The sequence below is a fragment of the Chrysochloris asiatica genome, unplaced genomic scaffold (assembly GCF_000296735.1).
Source record: "Chrysochloris asiatica unplaced genomic scaffold, ChrAsi1.0 scaffold00002, whole genome shotgun sequence".
Taxonomy (NCBI): domain Eukaryota; kingdom Metazoa; phylum Chordata; class Mammalia; order Afrosoricida; family Chrysochloridae; genus Chrysochloris; species Chrysochloris asiatica.
The window spans coordinates 34475240-34491762 of record NW_006408520.1 but is presented as its reverse complement, the minus strand read 5'-3'; the positions used below and the strand labels follow the sequence as shown (position 1 = coordinate 34491762).

Sequence of the window (16523 nt, the reverse complement as noted above, 5' to 3'; positions counted from 1 at the left end):
CGCCTCATCTTTCTCCCGCGGAGCGGCTGGTAGTTTCGAACTGCTGGCCTTGCGGTTCGCAGCCCGATTCGTAACCACTACGCTACCAGAGCTCCTTAATTTATCACCTTACTATTATTTGCTTCTTATTTCCTCTGAATTTTTTTGTTTATTTTTTCAGGGGGAGGGTGTACACCAAAACACTCAGGAATATATAATCATTTAAACAACCCAAGGGCACATTCTGCAAGCCTGTCTCCTGGCTGCCAGCACACAGCTTTTCTCTATGAGTCTAGAGTCCTCAGCTGCTCCATTTCTTCATGTCCTCATTCTATGCCTCCATCTCTGGTGTCACTGTTTCTCTAGATAGTGTCCCACGTTTGGCTGCCTTCTTATAGAAAGGGACAGCTTTCCTACATACATCTTCTGAAACCCCTACACTTGTTTAACAGGCAAACGTTTGATCACCACAGGCAAGAGGTGAGAGGTTGCCCATTTCTATGGTGGTGGTGGTGGTGGTGGTGGTGGTGGTTGTTATGTGTCATGGAGTCGGTTCCGACTCATAGCGACCCTGTACAGGGTTTCTGAGGCTGTAAATCTTTAAGGGAGCAGAAAGCCTCATCTTTCTCCCGCGGAGCAGCTGGTAGTTTTGAACTGCTGACCTTGCGGTTCACAGCCCGATTTGTAACCGATATGCTACTAGAGTTGCTTATGTTAGGAGAAATGCTTGGAAAAACTACACGAATCCTTCTTCCTGTGAGAGTGTCTAGGAAAGAGTTGGGGGTAACTACGTTTTCTTGTATTTATCATTTCCAAAACATGGAGATTTTATTCTGAGTGGAGGCTGTCAGGATACCCCTGTATCATCCTCCCCTGTCTTCAGGATTCACAGTCCAGCCCCTACTACTTTGAATTTGTTGTTGTTAGGGCCATAGAGTCGGTCCCAACTCATAGCGATCCCACATAGGGTTTCCGAAGAGCAGCTGGTGAGTTTAAACAGCCAACATTGTGGTTCAAACCAACCTTGCAGTTGAGTGCTTATCCTACAGAGCCAATTTAGATCATGTCCAAAGACTTTATGGGATCTATTGGTGAGAGAGCTCTTTATTCATTTTTATTATTAATTTCAGAAACGATCAACCTGCCTGATCCATTTGGGGCAAATAAAAAAAAGGTATAGGCAAAGCTTATAGATATTTTGGGTTCAGTTCCAGATCACTACAATAAAACAAATATTGCAATACAGTATATTATTGTTGTTGTTGTTGTTAAGTGCCACGGAATCTGTTCTGTCTCATAGCAACCCTGTATAAGGTTTCTGAGGAGCAGATGGTGAGTTTGATCTACTAAACTTGCAGTTCAAACTGACCTTGAGGTCAGTCGAGTGCTTATCCTACAACACCACAGCAGTATAATATACTATATGCTTGTCTATTAATTGTATAATAACATTATGAAGGAGCCCAAGTAGGGTAGTAGATTACGAGCTGGGCTGCTAACCTTAAGATCAACAGTTCGATGCTACCAGTCATTCCACGGGAGAAAGATGAGTCTTTCTAATCCCGTAAAGATTTATAGCCTTGGAAACCCTAAACAGGGTCACTATGAGTTGGAACTGACTCCACAGCATACAACCATAACCAGCAGCCTTATGAAAAATTCTGAAATACTGTGAGAATTAACAAAATGTCATAAAGATATAAGAAGTAAAGACTGCAGTGATTAAAATTTTACTGTGGGAAAAATGGCACTTAGACTTGTTGGACAAAGGGTTGCCATAAACCTTCAATATGTAAAAAGTTAAAAAATGCAATTAGCTGTGAAGCGTGACAAAGCAAAACACAATACCTGGACGATGTACTATGGAGTAACTCTCCTCTGTCTTATAGATTCACTGTGAGTTGGAATCTACTCATTGGCAGTGATTGGTTTAGTATTCAAAATGCTGGATCACTTAGAATTTATTCCTAAATTAAAATTCTTTATTTTTATAGTGGGTAATGGCAAAGATAATTAGAAAGACCACTTAAAACCTTTTTCAGTGATGGCCTTTCAGTATGTTGACTTTTCTAATATTCCTGTAATAAGTAAGGGAGCAAAGAAAAAAAAAAAGCAAAATTTGACTTTGAAATTTGAGTTCCAAATTTAGCTAATCTCTGGGTGCACTTAAAGATTACTGGGAAAAGAGGGAGGTGAACAACTTCTCAAATCTGTCTGAAATCTACATGATATTAAAGCAGCAGATAACTTTTTTCTAGGGCCTTTCATGGGAACTTAAATCCTGTGTCCTGACTTGAGTGGTTTGGTTGACATCTTAACCAAAAAGTGTCTAACTTTTTATTGGTGTTTATTTTGACCAAAAGGCAATCATTTATGTGTTCTTTGTATGTACAGGGTGCTTATGATGGGAATGTTCTTGAGCAGTGGTTCTCAGCCAAACAAGAGAACTTTAACACTGCCTGGAAGGACTTAATCAAAAAGTCATGCCCAGCATCTTTTATCCAATATCCCAGTTTTCTGAATTGGGATTTAATTCCCAATGCTGGTGGTAGATTTTATGAATTTTGGGGAAGATATAATATCTTTTTATTCACATGTAACTATTGTACCAATAAATGTTGATTGAATTTGTTGAATAAAGTTTGTTTTTGTTTTGTTTTGTTTTTTTACAACTAGATAAACTGTTAAAATTGAATCTCCCGGAACTAGTGGTTTTCATTTTATAAAATACAGTTTTGGGTTTTTTTTTTTTTTTTTCGTTTGAATTTCTACTGGCTTCACTTGGTAGGATGAATGCCAAAGTAAAAGAATGTGGGCGTTCTCAGGAGATCTGGTCCTCTATTTTGCATCCACTTTTAAATATGTTACTTCCTGCATAATGAAGTAAAAGGATTTTCTGCTGGGCGGTCCTATGCTTATTCTCACAAAGAGATTACTTAAAAGCCAGCTCTGGGAACTTTGTTCATGAGTCTCTATTAGGAAGGAAGAGTAGCACAATAGTACAGCTTCTGAGTTTTCCCTGGTCACACATAACTCCATAAGTAGTGGGTAGTTTATCTTATTTTTCCCATAGGGGATGGAGGAGAAGAAATAGTTTGAAACATTGTATTCATGCTCAGAACAACAGTAAAAACATAGCTAGCAAGCAGTCAAAATGAAAGGGAGAGAGAAAACATTAGTCTATGGATATAGTTTGTTTTTCCTTGTAAAAGACAGGTGCAGAGAAAATTCTGAAGTTTTAGACTCATGGTTCATTCACTTCCACTAATAGTGCTGAAGATAGTTAGCAAAAGTGAACAAGCACACTGTAGCTTTAAAAAGTCAGCCATGAACCAGAAGGCAGTTGGTGCAGCTTGTGTGTGATTCCTAACGTCATGTTGGCTGAGAGCCAGCCTGGTTTTATTTCACTGTGTCAAATTGTACCTCCTTATTGAATTCCTTTGCCAGCCTACTTTGTGAAAGAAAACATTGGGGTTTCTTTGGCTGTTCTTGATAAGCCTATAAAAAATGATATGTCTTAGTTGCTTATAGGTAGGTTTTCTTTTTACTCTTCCACCAAAATAATAAGACAATGTAGTGTGATATTGCAGAGTATCATTGTGTTTTTTGTTTTGTTTTGTTTTTCCTGAAATGCTTAGAAAATGGTGAATGTGTAACAGTTTCCAACTGAAGTGAAATCATTGTTTTGGCATGGAACAGCAGCGCTATCTTCTTGTCTACTCTGTAACGGTGTGTGAATGTATGTTAATACCTATGTGGCTATTAAATGTTAATTTCTCTATCAGTGATCTAAGTGGTTTGGCAACTGGAAGTTTGTGTATATGTGTGTGTGTACCATGGATGAAGATTGTCCCACACTTACAATATTATTTGTTAATCATCTACTTCTCTAACAGTGATAAAACCTTGTGAATATACTAAATAATGCACTTGTCATGTCAGAATAATCCCTAGAGAAGGAGTGCCGAAGTATAAAGTGATTTGAGAGGAAATGTATTTAATTTATGGCTTTAGTTGTAGAAGAGCTAGCACGTTTCAGAACTAGTTTTTGGTGGGTTTTTTTTTTTTTTTCCCTTAAAGCAGTTTTGTTCAGAGCTTTTTCATCTGGCTAATTGCATATTAATTATGGAGGGATTTTATTTCTTCACAGTCCTCATCCAACTAAACAAAAAGACAAAGTGATGGATGCTTGAATGTTTTGATTATTTTTACGTAAATCTAATAAGCCGCTCTCTCTCTCTCTCTCTCTCTCTCTCTCTCACACACACACACACACACACACACACACACTAGCACCACCTTTCTGTGCTAAGGGCTATCTGACATTTTTATGGGCTTCCAGCTTTATCACAGTGTGGCCATCTCACAGACTGGCTTTTGAAGCTTTCCTTAAGAATATGTGAGGTAGGGGAATACTTACTAACAAAAGCTTTAAGTCCTCTGCTTTGCAATGAAAAAAAAATATCGGAGCAGTGGGAATGGACAAACAAGCAAACAAACAAAAAACAAATGCAATAAGAAAAAAAAAAATCATACCCATGTTGGAGGGGGTAGGGAAAGGAAATTGTTTTTCTCTACTTTCACTCATTTATGAGTTGCAATGTCTTAAGTGAGAGAGCCTGGCACCCAGAGGAAGCAGTGTCAGTTCATACAGCACTTGTTTTGAAGGAGGATTCAATTTCATTTGCAAATGCTTATTGTCAAGACAGGGAGTGCCAGTACAGTTGAAAGCACCCCAATCGGTCTCCTCCAATTCTTTAGGTTAAATCACATCTCTCCAATCATCGAGGGAACTGGAGATTTAAACAAACATAGGAGAATTGGTGTGAAGCTGTAAAAGGCACCATTAGGTTTCCGATACATAATATATATTCTTCTCTCACTTTCTAAGAATTAAACACGAGCTTTTCTCCCTTATTGATTAGTTGCTGAAGTAAAGGAACCCTGCTGCCTTCCCATGCTATCTGTTGACATGGAAAACAAGGAAAATGGCTCTGTCGGTGTAAAAAAGTAAGTGAAACTGGTTTCCGAGCTCTACCTCTGCAAACAACAGAGGGTCTTGGTTTCTATTTATTCTTCTGCTTATCTGCTACAATACCTTCCCCCAACTCCAGTTGCCTTTTTCCGTATTCCATTTCTAAAACAGAGGTGACTCAGATGCCAAAACGTGCAGAAAGGGTTTGTATGTGAAGCTTTGGAACAAGGATAGTTGTGGATTTGAGCCCTACATAATACATATAGAAACAAACCCATAAACCAAACAGACTCTGCTTTTCAATCGAGTCCACAAGGTTAAAATAGAGTTGGAGCTTTTGTGAAAAAAATTATCTCAAACTTTCAAAACAGAGTTAGCTTGAAGAAAGGGGACTAAAAGCTATAGTAAAAATACCAGGTTTAGCAACTTCTCTGTTCTAATTTTATAAACTATTGATTGAAAGTGAGATATTTCAGTGCATATAGATGGTATTTTTATTTCAAGGTCTGGTCTCATATTTGAGGTTTCTGATTATTTGTTGTGTTAGAATTATGTGCTTGATTATTTTAAATAGGAAAATTATTGCAATACATCGTATAAAATTAACTTTAGAAACTCAGAAAATAAGGCAACTGTGAGTGTATGAAAAAAAAAATGTATATTCTCATTATGACCATATTGAAGCTTTACTGGTTATATATTCCAAGAGAGTGTTTGTTACCTGTTTCATTCCTTCCTTGTCTTTTGATTTATAATTGTCCTCAATTTAAGCTTTGGAGGAAGTAATTAACTATAATCCATAGAAGCTGTGCTATCTAAATAAGGAGGCAGTGTGCTATATGTTTATGAATAGAAGGCATATTTTACTTCACAGCAAAGTCACATGAAAATAAACTTAATGCTCTGATTTTTAAATCCTCTGATAATTTATCTATTAGTGCCATATTTCCTTGCCTATTCTCAGCCTTTTTTGAAGTTTGGGTAGTTGGATGTAGGAAGAATGAAAGAACCAAGTGCTTTTTAATACGCGCTAGATCAGTGCTGTTCAATAGTACTTTTCTTGTTCTACACATGTGCTGCCCCACTATAGGGTAGCCACTAGCCACATGTTGTTGTTTGAAAACTTGAAATGTGATGAGGGCAACTGATGAACTGAACTTTTACTAAATTTTCATCAATTTTTTTTCTTTATTGATATGTAATGGACAGATAATACTCAAACTGGATGCCTTTAAAGTGTGAAATTTGAAAAGCTTTGAAATTGTGTACACTTGTGAAACCATGACAACAATTAAAATGACGAACATATCCATTACCCACAAAGTTTCCTGATGGTGGTGGTTATGTGCCGAGTAGTCGGTTCCGACTTTTAGCGACCCTGTTCAGGGTTTCCAAGGCTGTAAATCTTTATGGGAGCAGAAATCCTCATCTTTCTCCCACGGAATAGCCGGTAGTTTCAAACTGCTGACCTTGAGGCTCGCAGCCCGATTCGTAACCACTATGCTACCAGAGCTCCTTTGTAACGTCTCCTCCCTGTTCTTCCCTGCTCCCACATCGCCAGGCAGCCACTGATAATGCTGTTACTATAGATTAGTTTGCTTTTTATAGAAGTTTATATGAGTGGCGCCCTACAGAATGTACTTTTATTGTGGGAGTCTGCTTCTTTTCACTCAGCATGATTATTGTGTGTATCAATAGTTTATTACTTTTTTATTACTGAATAGTATTTCATATTTATGAATAAAAAGCAATTTGTGTGTTGTTTATCTATCCACATGTTGATAGTTACTTGGTTGTTTCCAGTTTTTAATTATTACAAATAAAGCTGCTTTGAATATGTGTATATGGTCCTGTGTGGATATATGTTTTCATCTCTCTTAGATAAATACTTATAAATAGAATGGCTGAGCCATATGGTCAGTACATATCTTTTTACAAAATTTCTAAATGGTTTTCCAAACTGGTTGTACCAGCAATGTCTGAGAGATCCAGTTCCTCATGAATGATCAATCATTTTTATAATAGACATTATATTAGGTGTGGGTTAATGCGCTGAGCTGCAGTCAGCTTGAACCAAAAGGTCAGCAGTTCAAGCTCACCAGTAGCTCCTCAGAAAGCAGGGTCGCCATGAGTCAGAATCAACTTGAAGGCACTTAACAACAGCTATGATGAATGATACTGAACATTTTTTCATGTGCTTATTTGCCATGTGTATATCTTCTTGGAGTACATATCTTTTGTGCATCCTTTTGTTTTGGTTTTGTACTGATAACTTTAGAGATTTTTATATATTCTACATATAAGTCTTTAATCAGATATATTCTTTGAAATTATTTTCTCCTAGTATGTGACATGTCTTTTCATTCTCCGTGCATTGTCTTTCAAAGTGTAGAAGTTTTTAGTTTTTATAAATCCAAATTTATCAGTTTTTCCTTTATGGCTAGAGTTTGTGGTGTTATAGCTGAAGAAATCTAACCCAAACTCACAAAGGTTTTATTTTATGTTTTTTTTTAGAAGTTTTATAATTTTAGGTTTTAGTTTTAGATTTATGATTTTAGTTGATTTTTGTGTATGGTTTGAGGAAAAGATTAAAGTGTTGCTTTATTTTTATTTTATGCCTACAGATGTTTATTTCAACACCATTTTATTGCTTTCTTTTACCACTTTTGCAAAAATTGCTCGTGGGTCTATTTCGGAACTCTATTCCTTTTATTCTTTCTATATACCCACCCTAACACAACACAAATTGATGTCTTAATATTGTGTCTCCAAAGCCATGAATACAGTATATTTCTCAATCATTTTGTTTTTGTTGTTGTTAAGTGTTGTGAGTTGGTTCCGACCCATAGCGACCCTGTATAGGGTTTCCGAGGAGTGGCTGGTGAGCTTGAACCACCTTGAAGTTCAAACGACTTTGCAGTCCAGTGCATTAACCCACAGTGCCTTCTTTCATTTCTCTTAGCAATATTTATAGTTTTCAGTGTACAGGTCTTGTTCATCCTCTCTAGATGCATTTCAGGGTTTTAATATTTTAAATGGTATTTTTAAATTAAATTTTTTTTAATTTTAATTTTAGGGTCTTTAACAGTGATTACCAACAAATCAACTAGAAAAGCACAGACAACCCCATAGAAACATGCCATAGAAAAATGGAAAAGGCATGAACCAACGTTTTACAGAAAAGGAAACAGATACGGTCAGTTAACATATGAAGAGTTGTTTCATACCATTAACCGCAAACAAATAATAAAAACCCCAAAACTGTTGCAGCTAAGTCAATTCCAACTCACAGTTACACTTTCAGACAGAGTAAAACTGTCCCATAGGGTTTCCAAGGTTGTAAATATTTACAGATGCAGATGGTCACAGCTTTCTACTGCAAGCAGCTGGTGGAATTGAACTGCTGACCTTTTGGTTAGTAGCTGAGCACTTAAACATACACTGTGATACGCACTTTAATATACAACTTGGCTCCTTTGATATCATTACTGATCAAGGAAATATAAGTCAAGATCACTTGGCAAAAGTTTAAGAATCTGATAATACCGATCATTAGAAAGGATATATATTTGTGAGATACAGTGCTAAAGGGAGTCTAAATTATACAGCAACTTTGGAAAACAGTTTGGCATTATCTTCTAGAGCAATACAATCAAATAGTCCATAATCCAGAAATTCCATTCCTAGATATATACAAGTGCTGCTCAATAGAAGCAAAACCTGAGCTATATATACAATTTTAAATTGTGTAGTTGTTGTTGTTAAGTACTGTTGAGCCAGTTCCGACTCATAGCGACCCTGTTTGGGTTTCCAGAAAATGGCTGGTGAATTTGAACTGCCAATCTTAAGATTCAAACCAACCTTACAGTCCAGTGCTTATCCTACAATGCCACACCATATTTTAAAAAGTAAAAAGAAACTGATGAGATTAATTTAGTAATAAATTTTATTTACCCAATATATCCAAAATGTTATCATATCAACATGTAGTCAGTACAACACATTACTGATGAAGTATTTTACATTTTTGTACAAAATTTTCTCAATAATAAAATACCATCGTGTATATTTTATGCTTACAGTATATTTTGGATTCCTGGTGTGGCGCTATGAGTTGATGCACTGGACTGCATAGTCGGTGTGACTCTCAAGGTTGGTGGTTCAAGCTTACCAGCCGCTCTTTGGAATCCCTACACAGGGTCACTATGGATCAGAACCGACTTGACGACACTTAAGAACAACAGTATATTTCAATTTAGACAGAATTTATGTTTCAAAGATTGAGTTAAAAAAGTAGAATTGCATACCTAAATAATTCCAAACATGCATAAAATTTTGAAAATTTTTATGAAACAAGCACTAAAATTATTTTCCTTTAATAAGTGCATCTACATTGACGAAATTCATCTTTTAAATAAGTTTTTACTTAACTTTAAAATAAAAGCATATTAGTTTTAAAACTATACACCCAAGTTAAGTATATTTACTTTCATATCAAACTCAATATTTTTGTAGGACGTCAACCAATTCCAGTTCATAGAGAACCTATAGAATAGGGTAGAACTTCCTCATAGATTTTCCAAGGCAGTAATCTTATGGAAGCGGATTGCCACATATTTCTCTTGCAGACTTACCGTTAGGTTTGAACTGTCAATCTTTTGTTTAGCAGCTGAGTGTTTAACCACTGTAGTACCAGGGATTCTTAATTCAACATTCTTAATATTGAATTCAAAGTTGTATTCAACTAAATTTTATTATAATTCAAAATATATTTGCTGAAACTCATTTTTAGTGTACATTGTGTTTTTTTAATAATGTTTACCCAGCAAACTACTTTTTCCTTTGCTCTGCTTTAGCAAATTGATTTTGATATTTACCATGAACTTTGCAACATACCTTCTTCCACCTCCCTATTGTCTTTACATTTCTAGTTTTAATACTAGTTGCTACATCCCTACTTGAATGGCAACAGTGGTATGCCTTCTTTCTAAATTTTCTAATGATCAAGGTTTGTTTTTCCATATAAATTTTAATTGTAACAAGAATGTCAATTTAATGACCAGTTATGACAAAATATAGGGATCCCCGTAATTTGTGTTGCCTGTGTCAAATATTCAACAAGCACAGTGCAGTGTTACATGGGTGCATACATAAAAAGTCATTTGAACAGAATCAATCAATTAGCATCAGCTAATTGACAGTGTATTTATGTTAATATTAGAGAGGATATGGGGCCCTGGTGTGGTGCTGTAAGATAAATGCTCAACCACAAGGTTGTTTTGAACCACATGGTTGGCAGTTCAAACCTATTTGCTGCTCTTTAGAAACCCTAAAGAGGGTCGCTATGAGTCAGAACTAACTAGAAGACACTTAACAACAACAGAGAGGATAGACAGAACTGACATAGGAACTTAAGTTTCATAGAACGTGATAAAACAGGTGCAGTGAAATGCAGTCGTACCAAAACAATGACGCTGTGTTTAACAGAAGCATATTTTAGATTGCGCTATGGTTTCAAATTTTAATTTACTAAAATTAAATTAAAATAAAAAAATCAATTCCTTAGTCAAATTTTAAAGCCTACAGAGTCACGTGTGGTCAATGGCTACCATACTGAATGTCAGCGGTATCAACCCAAGAGAAACTTTTACACACATTCACCAGGAGAAAAGTGAAAAGAACATGAAATTCAGGGTGGTGATTACTTTGGATGGAGGGAGCAGAGATGGGGAACTGAACCGTATTGTTGTTGTTATGTGCCATCGAGTCGCTACCAACTCATAGCAATCTGATGCACAGCAGAACAAAACACTGCCCGATCCTGGGCCAACCTCACAATTGTTGTCACGCTTGCCATTGATGCTGCCACTTTGCCAATCCATCTCGGTGGGGATCTTCCTCTTTTTCTCTGACCCTCCACTTTACCAAACATGATATCCTTCTCCAGCGACAGGTTCCTCCTGACAATATGTCTGAAGTATAAGAGACGAAATTTGGCCATCCTGGCCTCCAAGGAGCACTCTGGCTGCACTTCTTCCAACACAGTTCTTCCAACACTTCTGTTGGTTCTTTTGGCATCCCATGGCACTTTCAATATTCTCCTCCAACACCTTAGTTCAAAAGCATCAATTCTTCAACGGTCTTCCTTATTCACGGTCCAGCTTTTACATGCATATGAAATTATTGAAAATACCATGGCTTGGGTCAGGCACACTTTAGTCTTCAAGCTGATATCTTTGCTCTTCAACACTTTAAAAAGGTCTTGTGCAGCAGATTTGCCTAATGCAATACGTCGTTTGATTTCTTGACTGCTGCTTCCATGAGTGTTGATAGTTGATCCAAGAAGAATAGATACAATTATTATCAAGATACTAGCTTTTATTTTTGCCTGGTGAATTAGTGGGAGCTTATTGCACTATTGAAAATAAGTAACTAAATAGTCAAGAAAGGGTCATTTTAATAGTTTTGAATATATTCTTCTAGACAATTTTATACTTATACTCTACATATATAAGGAGCTCTGGTAGCGTAGTGGTTACGAATCGGGCTGTGAACCTTAAGGCTGGCATTTCGAAACTACCAGTCGCTCCGCGGGAAAAAGATGAGGCTTTCTACTCCCATAAAGATTTACAGCCTCGGAAACCCTGTACAGTGTCGCTATGGATCGGAACCGACTCGACGGCACTTAACAACAACAACAACAACTCTACATATATACATAGTTACCGTTAAGAACACGCATAAACAAGCTTCTATTGAACAAATGGATCATAATGTTCTTTTGTGTGTTAGTCACAAACCTTAGTACAAGACCCACTTACTGTTCCTGTTTGACCTTTATTTTTACCAAATTCTAACAACAATAGTAATAGGTATTTTACATATATATATCTTTGTGCAAATCACAAGTATTCATATTGTACCTCTGCCATTCAGTTAGTTTTCCTTCATTTTTCATCAGTTGGTCTTTTACCCTAGGAAGCAACAGAAACCCATGATTCCCACATGATAGAAGCTTATAATAAATTAGCTTTCCAACAGGAAGTGCTTTATCTCTCCACCACCACCACACCCCTCACCCCCTCAGTGCAAACCGTACCACAATAGGAAGTACACAGTAACAGAGTTTAGCAAAGACTTTCAGAAGAAGATATTTCTGTTTAAGGTCATGTCTTTTTGTCAACGTGTATATATGACCATATTCCTCTGCTTTTCTCTTCAGTTAGTGATTGTTGTTTCATTATGAAGTAAATACAATTTTTTTAAACTGTTGGAATTGACATTCCTTTCGTAATTAGCAAAGTGATTCTTGGTTGTTATTTTCCTGTTTATAGTTTTTAGGGTTTTTTTTGGGGGGGGGCGTGGTGAGAGGGAATGAATGTTATATGAATAATTGTAAAGTAAACATTTAAAGTCACTTTAAAATTGCAATGCTAACTTTTGAAATAGCCTTGTCTGTAGTTATTAAGTTAAAAAGTATCATGCTTACCCATATGAATTAGATGATTAGTATATAAATGGTGTAAGTAAATTATTAGTGGTGGTGGTGGTTAAGTACCGTAGAGCTGGTTCCAACTCATAGTGACCCTGTACAGAATTTCCAAGACTGTAAATCTTTACGGGAGCAGAAAACCTCATCTTTCTCCTGTGGAATAGCTGATAGTTTCGAACTACTGACCTTGCAGTTCGCGCCCAATTTGTAACCACTACGCTACCAGACCTTCTTAAATTATTATTATTAGTTGTTGTTATTGTTAAGTGCCGTCGAGTCGGTTCTGACCAAGAGCGACCCTGTATAGGGTTTCCAAGAAGCAGCTGGTGAGCTTGAACCGCCGACTTTGCAGTTCAAACGGCTTTAGGCATTATTAAAGCCATGTAGAGTCGTAGTGTGGTGCTGTAGGTAGGACAAAGCACTGGACCACAAGGTCTGGTTGAACCATAAGGTAGGTAGTTCAAGCTCACCATCCGCTCCTTGGAAACTTGATACAGGTTCTCTATGAGCTGGAATAGACTCGACGGCACTTAACAACACCGCATTATTATTGGTATTGCTAGAATTTGAAAACCCTGACTTCATTGTAGAATTATCAAAGATAACTTTTCATGTAACTATAACAAGTAATTACTATTACTTATAAAAAACATCCAATAATGCTTACATATACAACAATCTACACATCAGTCCAAGTCTGCACCTCTCAGAGAAGTACTCATTTAAACCTTCTCCCCCCCATCCCACTCCTCTGCCAAATTGTATGTTATTATTGCTGTTAAATACTGTCAAGTAGGTTCCAACTCATAGTAATACTATATAGGGTTTCCAAGGAGCCTTTATCATTCTTCTGCCAACCTTCCTCTTGTACATTGCCTTTCTCATCAACCAAGTTAACAGTAAGTCTGTTCTCTTGCCAGTGAATAACTCCCCATTCCCACCCACACCAGGTAACCATTAAAGAATGTTTCTTTTTTGTGAAAATCTTTCCTTGACTTTTTACAATAATGGTCTCATAAAATATTGATCCTTTTATGATTGACTAATTTCACTCAGCATAATGTCCTCCAGATTCATCCATGTTCTGGAATGTTTCATAGATTAATTGCTATTCTTGAGTGCTGTGTGGTATTCCATTGTGTGTATGTATCAAAGTTTGTTTATCCATTCTTCCTTTGGTGAGCATTTAGGTTGTGTTGATCTTTTTGCTATTGTGAATAGTGTTATCATGACCCTGGGTGTGCACATATTTATTCATGCCATATCTGTTATTTCTGTAGGATAAATACCAAGTAAAAGGATTGCTTGGATCACATCATATTTCTATTTCCAAATTTTTGAGAGAGCACGATACCATTTTGTAAACATTTGCACCATTTTACTGCCTTCCTAGATCACCCCTGAACTCCTAATCACAATATTGGTCATTCAAACCCACCAGCTGCTCCTTGTAAATCCTATATAGGGTTGCTATGAGTCAGAACTGACTCAAAAGCAGTTATACTCACTGAAAGTAGTGTAGAACGGTTCTAGTCTCTCCATACCCTCACCAGCATTTGTTTCTTTTCTTTTTTTTTTTAACTTTGCTATTAATGCTGGGGTAAGAGGATATCTCATTCTTGTTTGATTTGCAATTGTCTAATGGCTAATGATCATGAGCATTTCTTCATATATTTGGTGGCCACCTGAATGTCTTCTTTGGTGAGGTGTCTGTTCATGTTCTCTACCCATTTTAAAACTGGATTATTTGACCTTTTATTGTTGATGTGTTTTCTATCAATTTTAGAGAAAATTTAACAGAATTTTAAAGGAAATCCACAGACAGCCAAAAATTTTTCACAGTCTGTGGATTCTCTTTTGACTCTTTTGGTGAAATTTTTTGATGCACGTAAGTATCTATGTGTTCCAGTCTTCTAATTTATCTTCTGCTGTTGTGTTCTTGGTTATGTTTAATAGGGTATTGTATGTATGCCACGTATCAGAGACCCTCAGTTTGTCCCTGGTTTTTCATTGATGATCTTTAAAATTCTAGGTTTTACGTTTAAATCTTTGATCCATCTTGAAAACTCAAGACGTGTTAAATGGCTAATATTAAATATCTTTCAATAGATAATTTGTTAGAGAAGAGAGAGAAACAAAAGAGAGAAGGGAGGAATGAGAAAAGGAAAGAAATAAGAAGTAAGGAGAGAAAGAAAGAAAATAAGTAAATGGAGGTAATAATTCTTATCTGAAAAGTGATGTAATCATGATCTGATGTAACCTTTCTGCAGATACATTTGTTGGGATAAATTAAAGAGCTATATTGTTTTTGATATGAATGCTACTTGGTTGTTAGTAGTGATACTCACAACTGGTAGTTTTATTTTTTTTAAGAAAGCTAAAATGTATCACTTTGTATTTGATTACTTTCTAGGTTTATTCTGATTTATGGTCTTGTGATAAATACTTAATAACTGTTTAATTATTCCTTTACATTAAATAGCTTGGGTTAAGAATTGAGTCTTCTATGGTTTTGATTTTTACTATTTTATCCATTGTCTTTAATGTAACTTTTGAGCATTAAATGCACAAAACTGTAGTGTCAACTAAGTCTATTAATGCTTCTTGTTTTAAGTGTAAAACAACAGAAGTTTAGATCAATGCCAGCGGAATTTACAGACATGCACCATATAGCTTTTATGTATTAGCAGCCCTAACAGGTTACTGTTTTCTACATAGTTTCTGTCTTCCTGCTGAGTTCTTTACAGAAAGAAATCTGAGTGCACCTGAATGTTAAAACCACAGTGACCAACGTAGTGTAACTCAGAGCAGGGAAGGGAAGTTCTTTAGGCATCCTTTGGGTCATTGTCTTTAGTATTAATGACTAGGATATGAAACATTTATAGTAAGTTTATGTTCAGCATGTATGAATTGTAAATAATAAAAATAATAAATAATTGGGTCCCTTTGAATGGATTGTCAGAGGATTTATTTTTACTAGAAAGTTAAGAGCCGGTAGGAAAAGAAGCAATTCATATGCCCTGTGTTTTCACAAAGATGGGATGGGAAGTGGGGAGACATTCCAGGTAGAGGTATGCCAAGGCCTAGTGATGAGACAGCCTTGGGTGGCACAAACAATTGTTTGACTACTAATCAAATGTTGGCAGTCTAAGCCCACTTAGAGGCACCCTCAGGAAGACGGCCCAGTGATATACTACTAAAAAAAAATCACAGCTTTGAAAACACGATAGAGCAGTTCTACTCTGTACACATAGGGTCTCCATGATTCAGAATCAACTCCATGACAACTGGTAATGTTGGAGCAGAGTGTATTTCAATTTCAGAGCAAAGCCATCAGCTAGAGGGAAGATACAGATTAGGAAAGAAAGAAAAGATGCCGGAAGATATTCCCATCTGTTCTGGGCACCTGGTCCTCGAAGTGTTGCTGATTCAGGGTTCCAACACCTCTCATCCACACCTAGCAAAGCCTTACTTGCCTTGATGTGATCATTTAATTATGCCTCTTTCCTCCATCTATCTACTCTTCTGTTCCTTAAATGTTACTTGAAATAAGTCAGGGAATGAACATCACCCTTCTTACCCATAACTCTTCACTATACTATGAGTTCCCCATGCTTGTCAAATGCAAGTCTCATAGTTTGTTGTTGTTGTTGTTGTTATGTGCTGTGGAGTCGGCTCTGACTCATAGCGATCCTGTACAGGGTTTCCAAGTCTGTGAATCTTTACCGGAGCAGAAAGCCTCATCTTTCTCTCATGGAATAGCTGGTAGTTTCGAACTGCTGACCCAGAGGGTCACAGCCCGATCCATAATCACTATGCTAATCAATTCATTACTGAGCAGAATAAAAGACTGAGTGGAGATATTAGAAAGGGAGCATCTCACCTGTACCTTTTAAAAATCAGTAGAATTCTAGACAGGGCTTTGAGTGACATAAAGCATGAATTTGGAAAAATCAAAGCTGTTGTCTAATTGGATTTCAAACAGACTTGAAAGGAGACATAAGCCTGAAAAGTTACGTTTGAATCAAGTCCCTGAATGCCAAACTATAGAATTTGAAATATAAAAAAGGATTGGTG

General features: G+C 36.6%; 1 protein-coding gene across 1 annotated transcript in view; it reads left to right on the top strand.

The window, feature by feature from the left end:
- The window catches only part of SAMD13 (sterile alpha motif domain containing 13), a 58265-nt gene that overhangs the window by 5252 nt on the left and 36490 nt on the right, over positions 1-16523 (top strand). Inside the window, exon 3 of the mRNA XM_006831079.1 lies at positions 4905-4989. Coding sequence (XP_006831142.1) covers positions 4905-4989 — 85 coding nt within the window. The remainder of the gene's footprint in view (positions 1-4904; positions 4990-16523) is intronic.